General features: G+C 43.4%; 1 protein-coding gene across 1 annotated transcript in view; it reads right to left on the reverse strand.

Moving 5' to 3' along the window:
* LOC115204150 (protein turtle homolog A-like) overlaps positions 1–24,055 on the reverse strand; it is a 52,824-nt gene that overhangs the window by 10,904 nt on the left and 17,865 nt on the right. Inside the window, exons 4-13 of the mRNA XM_029769510.1 lie at positions 10,993–11,139; positions 10,210–10,358; positions 9,917–10,034; positions 8,845–8,986; positions 8,541–8,686; positions 8,273–8,415; positions 7,954–8,094; positions 7,284–7,400; positions 6,775–6,925; positions 6,460–6,571 (exon numbers count right to left, since the gene is read on the reverse strand). Of these exons, the coding sequence (XP_029625370.1) occupies positions 6,460–6,571; positions 6,775–6,925; positions 7,284–7,400; positions 7,954–8,094; positions 8,273–8,415; positions 8,541–8,686; positions 8,845–8,986; positions 9,917–10,034; positions 10,210–10,358; positions 10,993–11,139 (1,366 nt within the window). The remainder of the gene's footprint in view (positions 1–6,459; positions 6,572–6,774; positions 6,926–7,283; positions 7,401–7,953; positions 8,095–8,272; positions 8,416–8,540; positions 8,687–8,844; positions 8,987–9,916; positions 10,035–10,209; positions 10,359–10,992; positions 11,140–24,055) is intronic.

A 24,055-nucleotide genomic window follows, 5' to 3' on the forward strand; every position in this document is an offset into this window, starting at 1 on the left:
TGTTAGATTTATTTGTTAGATATTACTGCACTGTCGGAACTAGAAGCACAAGCATTTCACTACAAGCATGTACATAGACCTATTTCTGGATTTGATTAGAGCTTTGATCAAAAATTCAAGCCTGATGCTACCTGAGCCTGATGAACCATATATATAATACATTTATGAGCCCTATATTAAAGACATTTTATGAGCCCAAGCCCAAATGATTGTCTGTAATCCAATAGCCTACAGTACAGTATATGATATATAGGCTACTGCACATCACGAACAACAGAAAAACATAAAAGCCCATAGATGTAGCTAGCTATATGCTCTCTTGGCTAAATAAATGAAACTAGCTAATAATAGGCTAATAATAACTGTATTACTGTACTGTATTGTATTATACTGTATTATATGGAGGCCTATTTTTATAATTAGTAGGCTGAAGCATATGTAGGCCTACTGTTCATAAGATCCCGTGTGGTTCAGTTGGTAGAGCACGGTGCTTGCAACGCCAGGGTTGTGGGTTCTATTCCCATGGAGGGCCAGTATGAAAATGTATGAACTCACTACTGTCAGTTGCTTTAAATATGAGTGTCGGCTAAAACGTTATTAATATTTCCCATCATGTCAATAGCCTACCTCCTCTTGTTCTATCGTTGCTTCTTCCCTTCCTTGCTTTCAACAGTTAAATGAAATATATTTTGTTGTCCTTATCGTCATCATTGAAATTACATGTTTGAAAAATATAGGACTAAAATTAGATTCAGAAGGCTTTCACTTCTCTTCATGGAGATTGAATGGTTTTAGGTCTGAATAAATAACTGCTATAGCCTAACGCCATCGAGAGTTCGCTCTTCTTTCAAACTACCCTTGAAATCTATTGGCTGCTGTATGTAACATTCAGCAAACAAGAGCCTTTGTCCCTCTTAGAATAGTCTATTGGTATAAGAAATGCAACAACAACAAAAAAGTCCAGCAAGCTATTCTAGTCTAGCTTTTCTTGCATGGGACTCGAAGAGCTAAGGGGCGTTTTTTAAGGAGAGAGTCCAGCAGAGCACAGGTACGTGCGTGCGTATTGCGCAAGAGACAGAGGCTATAAGTTAGAAGCTTATTATGTATAACCCATCATTAATTAGTTAAATATAAGGCTAATACTGCATTGCATTTATTACCTGGAAGAGGTAGGCTAGGCCCTATATATACTTTATATATATCAATCTTGAACAGGATGATCTATTTTGGATGCAATTTGAAGGGAATTGATGGAGAGAGAGAGAGAGAGACTGCTTGCGCATGCTCTAATTTAAAGCAACGATATTCGAGTGATAGGCTGTTTCAAAACTATGCAGTTGCAATTAAAAATATATATACAGTACCAGTCAAATGTTTGGGGACACCTACTCATTCAAGGGTTTTTCATTATTTGTACTATTTTCTACATTGCAGAATAATAGTGAAGACATCAAAACTATGAAATAACACATATGGAATCATGTAGTAAACAAAAAAGTGTTAAACAAATCAAAATATATTTTAGATTTTAGATTCTTCAAAGTAGCCACCCTTTACATTGATGACAGCTTTGTACACTTCTGGCATTCTCTCAACCAGCTTCATGAGGTAGTCACCTGGAATGCATTTCAATTAACAGGTGTGTGTCACGTCCTGACCAGTAATAGGGGTTATTGTGTGCCTTGTTAAAAGTTCATTTGTGGAATTTCTTTCCTTCTTAATGCGTTTGAGCCAATCAGTTGTGTTGTGACAAGGTAAGGGTGGTATACAGAAGATAGCCCTATTTGGTAAAAGACCAAGTCCATATTATGGCAAGAACAGTTCAAATAAGCAAAGAGAAAAGACATTTAGACATTGCATATAATTGAACAGTTCCATTTCACATCATGCTGTTGATATAAATAATTGATTATAATTTACCAGTTTCTCGTAGTTATTAATCACGGGAAAAGGGAGTGGTTTTGGGTGGTAAATCTCAGTAACCGGGTTCCTGCCATTCAGCCCTAGTGTGTGTATGTGTGTGTGTGCAAATTCTATGCACTATAAAAGATGAAGAGACTGCACAATGCATTCTATGCTCCATGTGATAGATCTAAATGACAACATAGATATTCTATAATATAATCGTTTTCACGAGATGAGGCAGAGTTTGTAAAATAAACTGCTTGAAAAAGGACAGTTGAACAGCATCATTTTCCCAGTGATTTCTCTTTCAAACGTTCCTCTATCTGGCATCGGTAATTACTGTTTGTAGATTTCTGTGTTCTGTACCCGTCTATGTCAATACAATATGTCTGCTTCCCTGTTTGTGATTGTTTACCCCTGCTGCTGATGATGAGCTGTCCTCCACTGACGTTCAATACAGTATATTAATATGTTGCTGCTATGGTTACACAGAGGGAGACAGAACAGAGACAAGAAGAGTAGACGACTCACCAGACAGAGAAGAGAGGGAGACAGAACAGAGACAAGAAGAGTAGACATCTCACCAGACAGAGAAGAGAGGGAGATAGAACAGAGACTAGAAGAGTAGACGACTCACCAGACAGAGAAGAGAGGGAGATAGAACAGAGTCTAGAAGAGTAGACGACTCACCAGACAGAGAAGAGAGGGAGATAGAACAGAGACTAGAAGAGTAGACAACTCACCAGACAGAGAAGAGAGGGAGATAGAACAGAGACTAGAAGAGTAGAAGAGTAGACAACTCACCAGACAGAGAAGAGAGGGAGATAGAACAGAGACTAGAAGAGTAGACGACTCACCAGACAGAGAAGAGAGGGAGATAGAACAGAGACTAGAAGAGTAGACAACTCACCAGACAGAGAAGAGAGGGAGACAGAACAGAGACTAGAAGAGTAGACGACTCACCAGACAGAGAAGAGAGGGAGATAGAACAGAGACTAGAAGAGTAGACGACTCACCAGACAGAGAAGAGAGGGAGATAGAACAGAGACTAGAAGAGTAGACAACTCACCAGACAGAGAAGAGAGGGAGATAGAACAGAGACTAGAAGAGTAGACAACTCACCAGACAGAGAAGAGAGGGAGATAGAACAGAGACTAGAAGAGTAGACAACTCACCAGACAGAGAAGAGAGGGAGACAGAACAGAGACTAGAAGAGTAGACGACTCACCAGACAGAGAAGAGAGGGAGATAGAACAGAGACTAGAAGAGTAGACAACTCACCAGACAGAGAAGAGAGGGAGATAGAACAGAGACTAGAAGAGTAGACGACTCACCAGACAGAGAAGAGAGGGAGATAGAACAGAGACTAGAAGAGTAGACGACTCACCAGACAGAGAAGAGAGGGAGATAGAACAGAGACTAGAAGAGTAGACAACTCACCAGACAGAGAAGAGAGGGAGATAGAACAGAGACTAGAAGAGTAGAAGCGTAGACGACTCACCAGACAGAGAAGAGAGGGAGATAGAACAGAGACTAGAAGAGTAGACGACTCACCAGACAGAGAAGAGAGGGAGATAGAACAGAGACTAGAAGAGTAGACAACTCACCAGACAGAGAAGAGAGGGAGATAGAACAGAGACTAGAAGAGTAGACGACTCACCAGACAGAGAAGAGAGGGAGATAGAACAGAGACTAGAAGAGTAGACAACTCACCAGACAGAGAAGAGAGGGAGATAGAACAGAGACTAGAAGAGTAGACAACTCACCAGACAGAGAAGAGAGGGAGATAGAACAGAGACTAGAAGAGTAGACAACTCACCAGACAGAGAAGAGAGGGAGATAGAACAGAGACTAGAAGAGTAGACGACTCACCAGACAGAGAAGAGAGGGAGATAGAACAGAGACTAGAAGAGTAGACAACTCACCAGACAGAGAAGAGAGGGAGATAGAACAGAGACTAGAAGAGTAGACGACTCACCAGACAGAGAAGAGAGGGAGATAGAACAGAGACTAGAAGAGTAGACAACTCACCAGACAGAGAAGAGAGGGAGACAGAACAGTAACTAGAAGAGTAGACGACTCACCAGACAGAGAAGAGAAGGAGACAGAACAGAGACTAGAAGAGTAGACAACTCACCAGACAGAGAAGAGAGGGAGATAGAACAGAGACTAGAAGAGTAGACAACTCACCAGACAGAGAAGAGAGGGAGATAGAACAGAGACTAGAAGAGTAGACGACTCACCAGACAGAGAAGAGAGGGAGATAGAACAGAGACTAGAAGAGTAGAAGAGTAGACGACTCACCAGACAGAGAAGAGAGGGAGATAGAACAGAGACTAGAAGAGTAGACGACTCACCAGACAGAGAAGAGAGGGAGATAGAACAGAGACTAGAAGAGTAGACGACTCACCAGACAGAGAAGAGAGGGAGATAGAACAGAGACTAGAAGAGTAGACGACTCACCAGACAGAGAAGAGAGGGAGATAGAACAGAGACTAGAAGAGTAGACGACTCACCAGACAGAGAAGAGAGGGAGATAGAACAGAGACTAGAAGAGTAGACGACTCACCAGACAGAGAAGAGAGGGAGATAGAACAGAGACTAGAAGAGTAGACGACTCACCAGACAGAGAAGAGAGGGAGATAGAACAGAGACTAGAAGAGTAGACAACTCACCAGACAGAGAAGAGAGGGAGATAGAACAGAGACTAGAAGAGTAGACGACTCACCAGACAGAGAAGAGAGGGAGATAGAACAGAGACTAGAAGAGTAGACGACTCACCAGACAGAGAAGAGAGGGAGATAGAACAGAGACTAGAAGAGTAGACGACTCACCAGACAGAGAAGAGAGGGAGATAGAACAGAGACTAGAAGAGTAGACGACTCACCAGACAGAGAAGAGAGGGAGATAGAACAGAGACTAGAAGAGTAGACGACTCACCAGACAGAGAAGAGAGGGAGACAGAACAGAGACTAGAAGAGTAGACGACTCACCAGACAGAGAAGAGAGGGAGATAGAACAGAGACTAGAAGAGTAGAAGAGTAGACGACTCACCAGACAGAGAAGAGAGGGAGATAGAACAGAGACTAGAAGAGTAGACGACTCACCAGACAGAGAAGAGAGGGAGATAGAACAGAGACTAGAAGAGTAGACGACTCACCAGACAGAGAAGAGAGGGAGATAGAACAGAGACTAGAAGAGTAGACAACTCACCAGACAGAGAAGAGAGGGAGATAGAACAGAGACTAGAAGAGTAGACGACTCACCAGACAGAGAAGAGAGGGAGATAGAACAGAGACTAGAAGAGTAGACGACTCACCAGACAGAGAAGAGAGGGAGACAGAACAGAGACTAGAAGAGTAGACGACTCACCAGACAGAGAAGAGAGGGAGATAGAACAGAGACTAGAAGAGTAGAAGAGTAGACGACTCACCAGACAGAGAAGAGAGGGAGATAGAACAGAGACTAGAAGAGTAGACGACTCACCAGACAGAGAAGAGAGGGAGATAGAACAGAGACTAGAAGAGTAGAAGAGTAGACGACTCACCAGACAGAGAAGAGAGGGAGATAGAACAGAGACTAGAAGAGTAGACAACTCACCAGACAGAGAAGAGAGGGAGATAGAACAGAGACTAGAAGAGTAGACGACTCACCAGACAGAGAAGAGAGGGAGATAGAACAGAGACTAGAAGAGTAGACGACTCACCAGACAGAGAAGAGAGGGAGATAGAACAGAGACTAGAAGAGTAGACGACTCACCAGACAGAGAAGAGAGGGAGATAGAACAGAGACTAGAAGAGTAGACGACTCACCAGACAGAGAAGAGAGGGAGATAGAACAGAGACTAGAAGAGTAGACGACTCACCAGACAGAGAAGAGAGGGAGATAGAACAGAGACTAGAAGAGTAGACGACTCACCAGACAGAGAAGAGAGGGAGATAGAACAGAGACTAGAAGAGTAGACGACTCACCAGACAGAGAAGAGAGGGAGATAGAACAGAGACTAGAAGAGTAGACGACTCACCAGACAGAGAAGAGAGGGAGATAGAACAGAGACTAGAAGAGTAGACGACTCACCAGACAGAGAAGAGAGGGAGATAGAACAGAGACTAGAAGAGTAGACGACTCACCAGACAGAGAAGAGAGGGAGACAGAACAGAGACTAGAAGAGTAGACGACTCACCAGACAGAGAAGAGAGGGAGACAGAACAGAGACTAGAAGAGTAGACGACTCACCAGACAGAGAAGAGAGGGAGATAGAACAGTGACTAGAAGAGTAGACGACTCACCAGACAGAGAAGAGAGGGAGATAGAACAGAGACTAGAAGAGTAGACGACTCACCAGACAGAGAAGAGAGGGAGATAGAACAGTGACTAGAAGAGTAGACGACTCACCAGACAGAGAAGAGAGGGAGATAGAACAGAGACTAGAAGAGTAGACAACTCACCAGACAGAGAAGAGAGGGAGATAGAACAGAGACTAGAAGAGTAGACAACTCACCAGACAGAGAAGAGAGGGAGATAGAACAGAGACTAGAAGAGTAGACGACTCACCAGACAGTGAATTTCTGGGTGTATCCCCCATCAAAGCCTGGTTCCCAGGACACATTGGCCTGCTTGACCCCTGGAAACACAGACACCAGGGTGGCAGCATGGGGACTGGTGCCTGACACACAGGCAGAGAAGGAGAAGAAAGAGAGAGGGAGTGAGAAGGAAGAAGAGGGAGAATATAATGAAATAAGAGTTGCATCCTTATTCAACACGGATTTGTAATACACTGGTGAGGTTCCATAGTGTCATGAATACATATTAGCAACATTAATAAAGATGACTTAGATGTGTGTCAGTCAATCTGTCTGTTCCACTCACCCAGCGCTGAGATGAGAGTGCTGGCTTTGACAGTGCCCACGCGGTTGGTAACACTGCACTCCCACTCCCCCTGGTGGTCTTTACTGAGAGGAAGCAGCAGCAGAGAGCCGTTGGCTGCTACAGAGTACTGAGAGAGTGTGGCAGGTGCAACCTACAGACAGGGAGGACAGAGAGGAGACCGGACACACAAGCTGGGATGATTGCTGAACTGCAATCAGTGAAGAGTTTGTTTGTCCCTGTTTGTCGAGAAAGGTGTGTGTGTGTGTGTGTGTGTGTGTGTGTGTGTGTGTGTGTGTGTGTGTGTGTGTGTGTGTGTGTGTGTTCGAGTGCGAGTGTGTATGTTTTCTTTCTTGCATGTGTGTGTTAAATAATAGCTATTTCTGCTCCAGGGCATGTCCACAGTTCATACTATCTTATTCACATGTTACCAGGCCTGTGTGCATGCTTGTTGACTCAAGTAGTCAGTGGAGTACAGTAATTTGCTGTGGAGCGTATTGAAATGCACTCACCTTGCTCCAGGTTACAGTAGGGGCTGGCTCTCCAGTGGTCTGGCAGGGGATAACAAGCGTCCTCCCCACCTCCTCTCGATACTCCTTTCGGGGAGACACGTTGAGTGACGGGGGGTCCTGCGGGTCAGAAACAAAACAACCAGCCATGTCATTTAGTCAAGGACTTTATCACAATTAGAGAAAGCGAGAGAAACAGTAGATTACCTTTAGCTTTAGCCAAGATTAACCTCATCTTAACCTATTTACAACCTATTCACAAAAGGATTAGCACCACAATTAACCTTGCCATACAGGAGCTATTGTAATCAGGCCACATTGGAATCAATTCATGTCACAGACTGACAAGTAGAAGAGTGAAAAAAAGATAATCTAAATATATTTTCTAAAAGTCCTTACTTGTCTCAGATATGAGCTCTCTCTTTGGACTGAAAGAGGCAGATAATTGGGTAGCACTTTATTTTAAAGTACTGTCTTCACATTGTTGTTATTTACTTGCAATTTACAAGGAAACTAAGTGGTAAAAATGGGGAATTCTAGTTCCTTTTCTAAGAAACAAAGCAATATTTCTAAAGTTATTATTGTGTAATTACCATTTTACCACATCCTTTCGAGGATAAATAAAGGGTCATTTGTCTAATAAAGTGCTAGAAAACAGTGTGTGTACCCTGACCTGTAGGATGACTGTCGTGGGCCCTGATTGGCCCATGGTCCCGAAGCTGTTGTAGGGGGTGCACTTGTACACGCCTGTTGCATCATCATTGACAGTTGCCATGAACACCGAGCCTTCAGACGTCAGCGTCCATCCTGGGTACTGATTGGATAAAACAGTGAGAGGTCAGAGAACTTCTCAACAGTTTTTCAATTCAACTTAATGTTCATATATCTCTCTTGAATGGGAACATATTATCTTCTGAGCACTAAGCCTACACGGCATATTGATTCCTTATGTAAATAGAAGATATGGGTAGATATGAGGTTGATCTCCCTACCATGGCCAGATCCAGTGGCTGTCCATCCTTGGTCCAATCAACACGGAGCAGGAGGGGCTGGGCTCTCACAGGGCAGGAGACCAGACCCCCCAGGCCTGTGGGGAGATACGTCTGCTGAGGCATCAGGAGAGCCTGGGCAGGGTCTGCGAGGAAGAAGGAAACACATGAAATGACGGATGGATTGATAGATGGATAGGAAGGAAGGATTTGTATAATTACGTGGGGGACTGAAGATTAGAGATGAAGACATCAGCACATAGACACTCACGTCTCACAGTGAGACTGGCGGAAGCAGTAGGCGGAGTTAATAGCCCATTGGTGGGGATGCAGGTATAGTTCCCAGAATCGTCTGGGGTGATGCGGGTGATGAGGAGGGTGCCGTCCACCATGATCTTCACCCGGGACTTTAGAGGCCTAAAAACAAAGCAAAACTTAAACATTCAGACACACAACTCATGAAGGACATTCAAATAAAGCAAACGCCACATTAGAAACATCATAACAAACGCAAAATCCCATGTAAACACACAAATCCAATATGAAGAAACCGTGACAAAATACACCAAACTTACTCTATGTGATGGACGTTCTCTCCCTGCCTCTGCCACACATAGGTCATGTTGGGTGGATCAGCCACGGCCTGGCACCGCAGCAGGGCATTCTGGGTCATGTTGAGGGCCGTGTTATTCGGGGGGATAACAATAACTGGAGGACCTGTTTGAGACCAGATAGAAGAGATAAGGGATTTATTTCCTTGATCAAATTTAGCAGGACATCGCAGATTAGCAAGATATCTCGAATCCAATCAGTTATCTGGTGAGAGCAACACTACCACACAGCATGACACAGCAACATTTTTCATGTTGGGAGATTATGGCTGATTGAGATAAATGTTTAGAGGATTTGCTTGAAGGTCTGTTTTACGGGCTTACATAAGGCTTCGAAAAAGTTACTACAGCCAGAAATCAAAGCCTTACTATAATCCAAACAGGTGTCAATGCCAAAGCTAAACGGCATATCCTGGTCATATTGACGTCATTGGGCATAAACATAGCATGACTTAAAATAAATGGAGCCTATTGTATTACATAGGTGAGATTCATGAGGAAAAACATCCACAGAAAGATGGCTACCCTGGGCTACTCTGAGGTGGCAGGGTAGCCTAGTGGTTAGAGGCAGGTAGCCTAGTGGTTAGAGCATTGGACTAGCAATCAAAAGGTTTCAAGTTCAAATCCCGGAGCTGACAAGGTACGAATCTGTTGATCTGCCCCTGAACAAGGCAGTTAACCCACTGTTCCTAGGCCATTATTGAGAATAAGAATTTGTTCTTAACTGACCTGCCTAGTAAAATAAAGGTTAAATAAAAAATAACACAACATAAATCCTCAGATTCACCTGTAATGGAAGATCTCCCTTACCCCACTAGATGGTGATAATGCCTCACTACACTCAACAGAGGATTTGGGTAATACTAGACAGAGTGATGGGAGATTGTATAGCTCACTGTGTACCAGTGGGGATTCCAGTGACTAAGACTGGGAGAAAATAAGGACAGAGTATGGTGCTAGATTTTTCTATTCTCCTAGTATGACCCAGGGCGAAACTGTAGACAGGAAACTCATAAACAAACAGACAGTGACTGACCTTTGACCTTCAGCTTTGTAACATGAGTCACATTACCCTCTGTGTTGGTGGCGAGACATTCATACCGTCCTCTGGCCTCCGTGCTCACTGCTCTGAGAGACAACGTCCCACTCAGCAGCTGAGAGACAGAGAAAGAGACAGAGACCGAGAGCAAGAGAGCAATGAATTTCCCTGCAGGGACAATAAAGTTTGCATTGAGAGCGAGAGAGATTGCAATGTGGAATTGTAGCGGTGAAATTAACTTTTTATATATTTTTTTGTTTAGCCATGAAGACTGAACCATGACTCCTCACCTCAACTTTGTCTCCTCCAATCAGAGTACCACCTTTAGCCCAGGTTATGGTGGGTTTTGGGTTGCCACGAGCAACACAGGCTAGAGAGAGAGAATTCCCCACTAGAGCCTCCAGGACAGGGGGAGGGGTCTTGGTGAAAATAGGAGGAGCTACAGAACAACAACAAAGACAGTCAACAATCGACATACCAATTAGGATCTGGCAAAAAATACTTGAATCAATTATAGAACCCATTGCTCTTTATGGTTGTGAGGTCTGGAGTCCGCTCACCAACCAAGAATTCACAAAATGGGACAAACTCCAGATTGAGACTCTGCATGCAGAATTCTGCAAAAATATCCTCTGTATACAATGTAAAACACCAAATAATGCACGCAGAGCAGAATTAGGCCGATACCCGCTAATAATCAAAATCCAGAAGAGAGAGGTCAGAGAGAGATAGAGGGAAGAGAGAGGGGAGAGAGGTCAGAGAGACATAGAGGGAGTGTGTGTAGAGAAAGAGGTCAGCGAGAGATAGAGGGAGTGTGTGTGTGTGTGTGTGTGTGTGTGTGTGTGTGTGTGTGTGTGTGTGTGTGATAGGAAGGATGAGGATAATAGGGCTTCATGGCCGTCAAATCATTCCCCTCCCCATTACCAGCCCCTCCCTATTACCAGCCCCTCCCCATAACCAGCCCCTCCCCTCACCAGCTCCTCCCCATCACCAGCCCCTCCTCTCACCAGCCCCTCCCCATCACCAGCCCCTCCTCTCACCAGCCCCTCCCCATAACCAGCCCATCCTCTCACCAGTTACAGACAGTAGAGTCCAGGTCCCATTGTGGGTCTCATCTGTGGTTTTGTCCAGCAGGAGAATGCGACACTCGTACAGGCCCTGGTCCTCCATGAGGAGCCCCTTCACTCTCAGAACAGTGTTCCTGACCAGAGACACACGGCCTGGGGACACATAGGAGGACACAGGGTTAGACGACATGAGACAGGTTACAAACCAATCAGACAACTGGAATCTTAGGGGTTTTCAATTCAAAGAATGTGTGCTGTACAACTGATAGGAATTTTCTTCTATGGTACTTAAATGTCCAATTTGATCTCCTGGTTGCCAGGTGACTGCACCCTGGGGCAATGGTGTTTGCTGACTCACCCCTCCCTTCCCCATGTGGCTTTTCTCTCTCTCTCTCATCTCTCCCTCACTCCAGTTATCTCTTAGCTTGTCATTTCTTTTGTTATTCTATAAAGCCATTTTCACAATAAATAACTGAAACACTGCAGTTTATCAGCGTGATTAGCCTCTCCTTTACAGACAGTGAAGCATTTAGGAAACTAATAAAACATTTATTACGAATAATAACATTTGAAACTTGAGAAAATGCACATTGTTTGTTTGCCAATTGCCTCTCTCTCATCCATAGACACATACACCTACCACACACATATACAAGACATTACAAGAACATGAGCCTGCCTCACACTGTAGCGCTAATGTGTTTGTGACATTGAGTCATTGAAGTGTGTTGAGCTAATCATTAACCACAGTCCTTGTCCCTAGTGACAGGGTGGGACTGTTTCTATGCCCACAGTGGGGATCAGGAAGTGATTTAAAGGGATGATGTCTGTGATAACAGGTGAGGAACCACGTATGACATCACATTGTGTTTACTTTTCTAAATGGAATGGGGACTAAATCCACATGGGGGTTGGGGTCGGAGCAAAATACACATTCACATGATAACATACATAAACAGAGAGAGTGAGAGAGATACTAGAGAGAGAGGGAAAGCGATAATAAGGAAAGAGATAATAGGGAGAGAGAGAGGGAGATAATAGGGAGAGATAATAGGGAGTGAGGGAGAGGGATAAGAGGGAGACAGACAATAGGGAGAGAGCGAGGGAGAGAGATAATAGGGAGAGATAATAGGGAGAGAGAGAGAGAAAATAGGGAGAGAGAGGGAGAGATAATATGAAGAGAGAGAGAGTGGAAGAGATACTAGGGAGAGAGAGAGAGAGATAATAGGGTGAGAGAGGGAGATAATAGTGTGAGAGAGAGGGAGAGAGAGATAATAGGGAAAGAGAGGGAGAAAGATAATAGAGAGAGAGATCACAGGGAGAGAGAGAGGAAGAGAGATAATAGGGGAAGAGAGGAAGAGAGAAATTAGGGAGAAAGAGAGGCAGAGAGATAATAGGGAGAGAGAGAGGGAGAGAGAGAATAAGGAGAGAGAAAGAGGGAAAGAGATACTAGGGAGAGATGATAGGGAGAGAGAGAGGGAGAGAGAGGGAGAGAGGGGGAGAGAGAGGAAGATAATAGAGAGAGAGGGAGAGCGATAATAGTGAGATAGAGAGGGAGGGAGATAATAGGGAGAGAGATAATAGAGAGAGAGAGGGAGATAGATAATAGGAAGTGAAAGAGATAATAGGGAGAGAGAGGGAGAGGGATAATAGCAAGCGAGAGAGATAATAGGGAGAGAAAGAGAGGGAGAGAGATAATAGGGAGAGAAAGAAAGGAGCAAGATAATAGGGAGAGAGATAATAGGGAGCGAGAGAGAGAGATAATAGGGAGAGAGAGAAAGAGAGACATTAGGGAAAAAGAGGGAGAGAGATAATAGGGAGATAGAGGGGAGAGAGATAATAGGGAGAGAGAAAGATATTAGGGAGCGAGAGACAGAGAGGGAGAGAGATGATAGAGAAGGAGCAAGATAATAGGGAGAGAGAGATAATAGGGAGAGAGAGCGAGAGGGAGAGAGGTAATAGGGAGAAAGTGGGAGAGCGAGAACAGAGAGGGAGAGAGAGAGATAATAGGGAGATAGAGAGGGAGAGAGAATAGGGAGAGAGAGCGAGAGGGAGAGAGATAATAGGGAGAGAGAGGGAGAGCGATAAGATCAAGAGAGATAATAGGGAGAGAGATAATAGAGAGAGGGGGAGAGAGATAATAGGGAGTGAGATAGATAAAAGGGAGAGAGATAGGAAGAGAGATAATAGGGAAAGAGAGGGAGAGAGATAATAGAGAGATGGGAGGGAGATAATAGGGAGTGAGAGAGATAATAGGGAGATAGAGAGGGAGTGAGCTAAAAGGAAGTGAGAGATATAATAGGGAGAGAGAAAGAGGGAGAGAGATATAGGGAGCGAGAGAGAGCGATAATAGAGAGAGAGAGGGAGAGAGATAATGGGGAGAAACTGGGAGAGCGATAACAGACAGAGAGAGAGAGGGCGTGAGATAATAGGGAGATAGAGAGGGAGAGAAATAATAGGGAGAGGGAGAGAGCAAGATAATAGGGAAAGAGAGGGAGAGCGATAATATGGGGAGAGAGAGAGAGATAATAGGAACAGAGAGAGGGTGATGTATAATAGGAAGTGAAAGAGATAATAGGGAGATAGAGAGGGAGAGAAATAATATGGAGAGAGAAAGAGTGAAGGAGATATTAGGGAGCGAGAGAGAGAGAAAGGGAGAGAGATAACAGTGAAGGAGCGAGATAATAGGGAGAGAGAGAAAATAGGGAGAGAGAGAGATAATAGGGAGAAAGTGGGAGAATAATAACAAAGAGAGAGAGGGAGAGATAATATGGAGAGAGATGGGGAGAGAGAGAGATAATAGGAAGAGAGAGGGCGATGTATAATAGGAAGTGAGAGAGATAATAGGGAGAGAGAAAGGAAGAGAGATAATAGGGAAAGAGAGGGAGAGAGATAATAGAGAGAAAGAGGGAGAGAGATAATAGAGAGAGAGAAAGAGGGAGAGAGATACTAGGGAGAGATGATAGGGAGAGAGAAAGAGGTAGGGAGATAATAGGGAGAAAGAGGGAGAGAGATAATAGAGAGAGAAAATAGAGAGAGAGAGAGAGAGAGAGAGGGGAGGGAGGGAGTTAATAGGGAGAGAGATAATATAGAGAGATAATAGGAAGAGAGAGAGGGCGATGTATAATAGGAAGGGAGAGAGATAATAGGGAGAGAGAAAAGAAGAGAGATAATAGGGAAAGAGAGGGAGAGAGATAAGAGGGAGAGAGATACTAGGGAGAGATGATAGGGAGAGAGAGGGAGAAAGCGAGAGAGAGGGAGATAATAGAGAGAGAGGGAGAGCGATAATAGTGAGATAGAGAGGGAGAGAGATAATAGGGAGAGAGATAATAGGGAGAGAGATGTAATAGGAAGAGAGAGAGGGAGATAGATAAGGGAGAGAAAGAAAGGAGACAGATAATAGGGAGAGAGATAATAGGGAGCGCGAGAGGGAGAGAGATAATACGGAGAGAGAGAAAGAGGGAGAGAGATAATAGGGAGATAGAGAGGGAGAGAGATAATAGGGATTGAGAGAGAGGGAGAGAGGTAATAGGGAGAAAGTGGGAGAGCGAGAACAGAGAGGGAGAGAGAGGGAGGAAGAGAGATAATAGGGAGATCGAGAGGGAGAGAGAGAATAGCGAGAGAGAGATAATAGGGAATGAGAGGGAGAGGGAGAGAGATAATAGGGAGAGAGAGGGAGAGCGATAAGATCGAGAGAGATAATAGGGAAAGAGATAATAGAGAAAGGAGGAGAGAGATAATAGGGAGTGAGAGAGATAATAGGGAAAGAGAGGGAGAGAGATAATAGGGAGTGAGAGAGAGATAATAGAGAAGAAGAGATATAATAGAAAGAGATAATGGGGAAAGAGAGGGAGAGAGATAATAGGGAGAAAGGGGAGAGAGATAATAGAGGAGCGAGATAATAGGGAGAGAGATAATAGGGAGAAAGTGGGAGAGGCCAATAACAGAGAGAGAAAGGGAGGGAGGGAGGAAGATAATAGGGAGATAGAGAGGGAGAGAGATAATGGGGAGAGAGATAGAAAGAGATAATAGGGAGAGAGAGATAATAGGGAGAGAGAGCGAGCGAGATAATATGGAGAGATAGAGGGAGAGTGATAAGAGCAAGAGAGATAATAGGGCGAGAGAGCGGGAGAGATATAATAGGGAGAGAGAGAGAGGTAGCGAGATAATGGGAAGGGAGATAGGAAGAGAGATAATAGGGGGAGAGGGATAGAGATAATAGAGAGAGAGGGAGAGAGATAATAGGGAGAGAGAGGAAGTGAGATAATAGGGAGAGGGAGAGAGATAATAGAGAGAGAGGGAGAGAGATAATAGGGAGAGAGAGGAAGTGAGATAATAGGGAGAGGGAGAGAGATAATAGAGAGAGAGGGAGAGAGAGGGAGAGATAATACGGAAAGAGACAATAGGGAAAGAGAGAGGGAGATAATAGGGAGAGAGAAAGGGATAATAGGGAGAGAGAGGGAGAGAGATAATAGGGAGAAAGAGAGAGGGAGAGATAATAGGGAGTGAGAGAGAGGGAGAGTGGGAGAGAGAGAGGGAGAGATAATAGGGAGAGAGAGAGGAGATAATGGGAGAGAGAGAGAGAGGGAGAGAGATAACAGGGAGAGAGAGAGAAAATAGGGAGAGAGAGAGAAGGGGGACTCACCCACAAACAGGACCAAGCCTGGCCTGTTGAGGAGTGACTGACTTCATCTTAGCTGGAGGGGTGCTCTCATCTTATCTACGAACATAGACAGGGCCCTAACTCCCCTAGCTCCACAATGAAATAGGGTGCAGGCCAGCTTAGTAGAGTCTGCCACTAAAGTTTAGATCTGGTTTAGATCTTATCTGTCGGAAAGATATCCGTTTGTCTCTGTGAATGGTTTGTCCTCTAACAAATCAACTGTAAATTTTGGTGTTCCTCAAGGTTCCGTTTCGGGACCACTATTGTTATCATTATATATTTTACCTCTTGGTGATGTCATTCGGAAACATAATGTTAACTTCTTTGGGATGGGGACAGTATTTTCACGGCCGGGTAAAAAAATTACCCGATTTAATCTGGTTATTACTCCTGCCCAGAAACTAGAATATGCATATAATTAGTAGATTTGGATAGAAAACACTCTAAAGTTTCTAAAACTGTTTGAATGGTGTCTGTGAGTATAACAGAACTCATATGGCAGGCCAAAACCTGAGAAGATTCCATACAGGAAGTGCCCTGTCTGACAATTTGTTGTCCTTCTGTTTGCTCTCTATCGAAAATACCGCATCTGTGCTGTAACGTGACATTTTCTAAGGCTTCCATTGGCTCTCTAAAGCAGCCAGAACATGGAATGGGGTGTCTGCTGTCTCTTGGCAAAGAACAGCAGCAGAATTTGTAAGTGGTCAGCCTGGGGACAGTGAGACTGAGATGCGCGTTCACAAGACTACTCCATTTTTTCAGCCTTTGAATGAATACAACGTTGCCCGGTTGGAATATTATCGCTATTTTATGAGAAAAATAGCATAAAAATAGATTTTAACCTCTCTAGGGTAGAGGGCAGTATTTGCACGGCCGGATAAAAAACGTACCCGATTTAATCTGGTTATTACTACTGCCCAGAAACTAGAATATGCATATAACTGTTTGATTTGGATAGAAAACACCCTAAAGTTTCTAAAACTGTTTGAATGGTGTCTGTGAGTATAACAGAACTCATATGGCAGGCAAAAACCTGAGAAGATTCCTTACAGGAAGTGCCCTCTCTGACCATTTCTTGGCCTTCTACACTCTCTTTATTGAAAACTGAGGATCTCTGCTGTAACGTGACACTTCCTACGGCTCCCATAGGCTCTCAGAAGGCGGCAGAACGTTGAATGATGACTTTGCAGCCCATTGCTGAAAAACAGTAGCGCATTTGGTTGGTGGTCGATCAGAGAACAATGAGACTGGGGGTGCGTGCACGAGACGACTCCATGTTTTTATTTTTTCGTCTTTGAACGAAAACGGGGTTTCCCGGTCGGAATATTATCGCTTTTTTATGAGAAAAATCGCATAAAAATGGATTTTAAACAGCGGTTGACATGCTTCGAAGTATGGTAATGGAATATTTAGAATTTTTTTGTCACAAAACGCGTCGGGCGCGTCACCCTTCGTCACCCTTTGGATAGTGTCTTGAACGCACGAACAAAACAGAGGATATTTGAACATAACTATGGATTATTTTGAACCAAACCAACATTTGTTCTTGAAGTAGAAGTCCTGGGAGTGCATTCTGACGAAGAACAGCAAAGGTAATCCAATTTTTCTTATAGTAAATCTGAGTTTGGTGAGTGCCAAACTTGGTGGGTGTCAAAATAGCTAGCCCGTGATGGCGAGCTATCTACTCAGAATATTGCAAAATGTGCTTTTGCCGAAAAGCTATTTTAAAATCGGACATAGCGATTGCATAAAGGAGGTCTGTATCTATAATTCTTAAAATAATTGTTATGTTTTTTGTGAACGTTTATCGTGAGTAATTTAGTAAATTCACCGGAGGTTTGCGGTGGGTATGCTAGTTCTGAACGTCACATGCTAATGTAAAAAGCTGTTTTTTGATATAAATATGAACTTGATTGAACAAAACATGCATGTATTGTATAACATAATGTCCTAGGAGTGTCATCTGATGAAGATCATCAAAGGCTAGTGCTGCATTTAGCTGTGGTTTGGGTTTATGTGACATTATATGCTAGCTTGAAAAATGGGTGTCTGATTATTTCTGGCTTGGTACTCTGCTGACATAATCTAATGTTTTGCTCTCGTTGTAAAGCCTTTTGAAATCGGACAGTGTGGTTAGAAACCTGTTGAGGCCAGGGGGCAGGATCTTATCCCGGTATTGGGATTCATTGTCATGTGACCATGGCGGGGAATTCAAAACTGCAAGAGTAATCATTTCAAATAATCAAATAATCAACTATTTTCCTCCATTTGAAAGATATATCTCCTAAATCTAACCACGCTGTCCGATTTTCAGAGGCTTTACGGAGAATGCATAAAGTTAGGTTATGTTAGGAGAGTACATTGACAATAGCTGTGTGTAATGTTTAGCCAATTCAAAGAAGGGCATCAACAGACAGAAAACTAGCTAGAATTATGCACTTACCTTTGACAATCTGCATCAGATGACACTCATAGGACATTATGTTATACAATACATGCATTTTTAGTTCCATCAAGTTCATATTTATATCCAAAAACAGCATTTACAGTCGCGGTGAAATTCAGAATTTTTTTCGGCTCGAATGCTCCCAGTGAATCCAGCATTATAAATCACGGAATTACTATTCGAAAACATTGGTAAATTATAATATTGTCATTCAAAGAATAATATATTATCATCTCGTAATTGCTACCGAATGGCCAGATCTCAAAATAATTTTACTGGGAAATCACATTTTGCAATAAACTGGGTACTATGCTAACAACAATAAGCTAAGCTATAAGCTAAGCTAAGCTATACAGTTAGCATTAGCATCATCTAATATCGATAATAACATTCTAAATATCCCCTTACCTTTGATTATCTCCATCAGAAGGCGCTGCCAGGGATCCCAGGTCCAGAACAAATGTGGTTTCTTTTGACAAAGTTCATAATTTATGTCCAAATAGTTAGCGTTCAGTAGGCTCCCACAAAATGAGGTGGGCAGTGTAAAGTCACGCCGAAAAGCTAAAAAAAACTAGTAAATAATCTATTTAGTTTGTTCAAACATGTCAAACGTTGTTTAGCATTAATCTTTTGGTCCATTTTTAACGTGAAACATCCGTAAACATCAGTAATATTTTCACACAACCTATCAAGTGTCTAGAATAAACGATTATGACAAAGACACTCTTCTCAGATTTATGTGCAGGCGCAAAAAATGAAGTGATGACGTGTCAACTTCTAAGCATTCTAATTCGGTCTGTATTCATCACAGATGCTTCAAACAACTTTATAAAGATCGTTGACATCTAGTGGAAGCCTTAGGAGTTGCGAACTGAATCCTTTCTCACTATGGTATCTATAAAACAATGACACTAAATAGTACAGTCACAAAATTCACATTTTTTTAAATCTATTTTTCACAGGTTTTTGCCTGCAATATGAGTTTTGTTATACTTACAGACACCATTCAAACTGTTTTAGAAAATTCAGAGTGTTTTCTATCCAAACCTGAACAATAATATGCATATTCTAGCTTCTGAGTTGGTGTAGGAGGCAGTTAAAAATGGGCACATATTTTTTTTCCAAAATTCTCAATACTGCCCCCTAGCCCAAACAGGTTTTAACGAGAGTCTTGTCTTTAAAATGGTGTAAAATAGTCATATGTTTGAGAAATTGAAGTAATAGCATTTCTAAGGTATTTGAATATCGCGCCACGGGATTCCACTGGCTGTTGAGTAGGTGGGACGATTTCGTCCCACATACCCTAGAGAGGTTAAACAGCGTTTGAAATGCTTCTAAGTACGGTAATGGAATATTTTAAAAAATGTTGTCACGAAATGCGCTCGCGCATCACCCTTTGGATAGTCACCTGAACGCACAAACAAAACGGAGCTATTTCAATATAACTATAGATTATTTGGAACCAAAACAACATTTGTTGTTGAAGTAGAAGTCCTGGGAGTGCATTCTGATGAAGAACAGCAAAGGTAATCCAATTTTTCTAATAGTAATTCTGAGTTTAGTGAGCCCCAAACTTGGTGGGTGTCAAAATAGCTAGCCATGATGGCCGAGCTATGTACTCAGAATATTGCAAAATGTGCTTTCGCCGAAAAGCTATTTTAAAATCTGACACCGCGATTGCATAAAGGAGTTCTGTATCTATAATTCTTAAAATAATTGTTATGTATTTTGTGAACGTTTATCAAGAGTAATTTAGTAAATTCACCGGAAGTTTTCGGTGGGTATGCTAGTTCTGAACATCACATGCTAATGTAAAAAGCTGTTTTTTGATATAAATAGGAACTTGATTGAACAAAACATGCATGTATTTTATAACATAATGTCCTAGGAGTGTCATCTGATGAAGATCATCAAAGGTTAGTGCTGCATTTAGCTGTGGTTTGGGTTTATGTGACATATATGCTTGCTTGGAAAATGGCTGTGTGATTATTTGTGTCTATGTACTCTCCTAACATAATCTAATGTTTTGCTTTCGCTGTAAAGCCTTTTTGAAATCGGACAATGTGGTTAGATTAACGAGAGTCTTATCTTTAAAATGGTGTAAAATAGTTGAATGTTTGAGAAAATTGAATTGTGGTATTTTAGTTGGTTTTGTATTTCGCGCCGTGCGATGCCATTGGCTGTTGGCTAGGGGTTCCGCAGGCGGAACGGGGTTCCGCTAGCGGAACGTCTGTCCTCAACAGGTTAACTTTCACTGGTATGCGGATGACACACAGCTGTACATATCGATTAAACATGGTAAAGCCCCAAAATTGCCCTCGCTGGAAGCCTGTGTTTCAGACATAAGGAAGTGGATGGCTGCAAATGTTCTACTTTTAAACTCACTTTTAAACTCAAAACAGAGATGCTTGTTCTAGATCCCAAGAAACAAAGAGATCTTCTGTTGAATCTGACAATTAATCTTGATGGTTGTACAGTCATCTCAACTAAAACTGTGAAGAACCTCGGCGTTTCTCTGGACCATGATCTCTCTTTTGACGAACACATCAAGACTGATTCAAGGACAGCTTTTTTCCATCTACGTATCATTGCAAAAATCAGAATCTTTCTGTCCAAAAATGATGCAGAAAAATGTATCCATGCTTTTGTCACTTCCAGGTTAGACTACTGCAATGCTCTACTTTCTGGCTACCCAGATAAAGCACTAAATAAACTTCAGTTAGTGCTAAACACGGCTGCTAGAATCTTGACTAGACCCCAAAAATGTGATCATATTACTCCAGTACTAGCCTCTCTACACTGGCCTCCTGTTAAGGCAAGGGCTGATTTCAAGGTTTTACTGCTAACCTACAAAGCATTACATGGGCTTGCTCCTACCTATCTTTACGATTTGGTCCTGCCATACATACCTACACGTACGCTACGGTCACAAGACGCAGGCCTCCTTACTGTCCCTAGAATTTCTAAGCAAACAGCTGGAGGCAGGGCTTTCTTCTATAGAGCTCCATATTTATGGAATGGTCTGCCTACCCATGTGAGAGACGCAGACTCGGTCTCAACCGTTAAGTATTTATTGAAGACTCATCTCTTCAGTAGGTCCTATGATTGAGTGTAGTCTGGCCCAGGAGTGTGAAGGTGAACGGAAAGGCACTGGAGCAACGAACCGCCCTTGCTGTCTCAGCCTGGCCGGTTCCCCTCTCTCCACTGGGATTCTCTGCCTCTAACCCTATTACGGGGGCTGAGTCACTGGTTTACTGGTGATCTTCCATGCCGTCCCTAGGAGGGGTGCGTCAATTGAGTGGGTTGAGTCACTGACGTGATCTTCCTGTCTGGGTTGGCGCCCCCCTTTGGTTGTGTCGTGGCGGAGATCTTTGTGGGCTATACTCGGGCTTGTCTCAGGATGGTAAGTTGGTGAATGAAGGTATCCCTTTGGTGGTGTGGGGGCTGTGCTTTGGCAAAGTGGGTGGGGTTATATCCTGCCTGTTTGTCCCTGTTCGGGGGTATTGTCGGATGGGGCCACAGTGTCTCCCGACCCCTTCTGTCTCAGCTTCCAGTATTTACGCTGCAGTAGTTTATGTGTCGGGGGCTAGGGTCAGTCTGTTATATCTGGAGTATTTCTCCTGCCTTATTCCGGTGTCCTGTATAAATTTAAGTAAGCTCTCTCTAATTCTCTCTCTCTTTCTTTCTTTCTTTCTTTCTTTCTTTCTTTCTTTCTTTCTTTCTTTCTTTCTCTCTCTAGGAGGACCTGAGCCCTAGGACCATGCCTCAGGACTACCTGGCCTGATGACTCCTTGCTGTCCCCTGTCCACCTGGCCATGCTGCTACTCTAGTTTCAACTGTTCTGCCTGTGGCTATGGAACACTGACCTGTTCACCGGACATGCTACCTGTCCCAGACCTGCTGTTTTCAACTCTCCAGAGACAGCAGGAGTGGTAGAGATACTCTGAATGATCAGCTATGAAAAGCCAACTGACATTTGCTCCTGTGTTGCTGACCTGTTGCACCCTCGACATCTACTGTGATTATTATTATTTGACCCTGCTGGTCATTTATGAACATTTGAACATCTTGGCCATGTTCTGTTATAATCTCCACCCGGCATAGCCAGAAGTGGACTGGCCACCCCTCACAGCCTGGTTCCTCTCTAGGTTTCTTCCTAGGTTCTGGCCTTTCTAGGGAGTTTTTCCTAGCCACCGTGCTTCCACACCTGCATTGCTTGCTGTTTTGGGGTTTTAGGATGGGTTTCTGTACAGCACTTTGAGATATCAGCTGATGTAAGAAGGGCTTTATAAATAAATTTGATTTGATAATAGGGAATGAGAGAGAGGGAGAGAGATAATAGGGAGAGAGGGAGAGATAAAAGGGAGTGAGAAAGAGGGAGAGAGAGGTAGAGAGATAATAGGGGGTGAGAGAGGGATATATAATAGGAGGAGAAAGGGAGAGAGATAATAGGGAGAGAGAGGGAGAGATAATAGGGAGAGAGAGAGGGAGAGAGATAATAGGAAGAGAGAGGGAGAGATAATAGGGTGAGAGAGAGGGAGAGATAATAGGGAGAGAGGGGGAGAGAGATAATAAGGAAAGAGATAATAGGGAAAGAGGTGCGAGAGGGAGATAAAAGTGAGAGAGAGAGAGAGAGATGGAGAGATAATAGGGAGCAATAGAGGGAGAGGGAGAGAGATAATAGGGAGAGAGAGAGGGAGAGCTAATAGGGAGAGAGAGATAATAGGGAGAGAGTGATAAGAGGGAGAGAGATAATATGGAAAGAGCGGGAAAGAGATAATAAGAGAGAAAGAGGTAGGGAGATAATAGGGAGAGAGAGAGAGGGAGATAATATTAAGATAGAGAGGGAGAGAGAGAGAGAGATAATAGGGAGAGAGGGAGAGCTAATAAGGAGAGCAAGAGGGAAGTAATTGGGAGAGAGGCAGGGAGATAATAGGGAGAGAGCGAGAGGGAGAGACATAATATGAGAGAGAGGAGAGAGTTAATAGGGAGAGAGAGAGAGATAATATATATAGAGAGAGTGGGAGAGATGCTAGGTAGATGCTAGGTAGATACTAGGTAGAGAGAGAGGGAAATAGATAAAAGGGTGAGAGAGGGAGAGAGAGGGAGAGAGGGAGAGAGATAATAGGGAGAGAAAGAGGAAGAGAGATAATAGGGAGTGAGAGAGAGGGAGAGAGATAATAGGGAGAGAGAGGGAGAGAGAGGGAGAGAGGGAGAGAGATAATAGGGAGAGAAAGAAAGAAAGAGAGAAAGAGGAAGAGAGATAATAGGGAGTGAGAGAGAGGGAGAGAGAAAATAGGGAGAGAGGGAAAGAGAGAGGGAGAAACCAGGAAGAGAAATAGATAATAGGGAGAGAGAGGGGGAGAGAGATAATAGGGAGTGAGAGAGTGATAATAGGGAGAGAGAGAGGGATAGATAATAGGGAGAGAGAGGGGGAGAGCGATAATAGAAAGAGAGAGGGAGGGAGAGATAATAGGGAGAGAAAGAGGGAGAGAGATAATAGGGTGAGAGAGAGGGAGAGATAATAGGGAGAGAGAGTGGCAGAGATAATATGGAAAGAGATAATAGGGAAAGAGAGAGAGAGGGAGATAATAGGGAGAGAGAGATGGAGAGATAATAGGAAGCAAGGGAGAGGGAGAGAGATAATAGGGAGAGAGAGCGAGAGGGAGAGAGATAATAGGGAGAGAGATAATAGGGAGCGAGCGAGAGGGAGAGACATTATATGGAGAGAGAGAGGGAGAGAGATAATAGGGAGAGAGAGAGGGAGAGATAATACGGAGAGAGGGAGAGCGATATTAAAGAGGTAGAGCGAGAGGTAGAGAGATAATAGGGAGAGAGAGAGGCAGGGAGATAATAGGGAGAGAGAGGAATGGAGAAATAATAGGGAGAGAGGGAGAGATAATAGAGAGAGAGGGATAATAGGAAGAGCGAGGGAGGGAGAAATAATAGGGAGAGAAAGA

This window comes from Salmo trutta, chromosome 12, assembly GCF_901001165.1.
Source record: "Salmo trutta chromosome 12, fSalTru1.1, whole genome shotgun sequence".
NCBI classification, from domain to species: Eukaryota; Metazoa; Chordata; class Actinopteri; order Salmoniformes; family Salmonidae; genus Salmo; species Salmo trutta.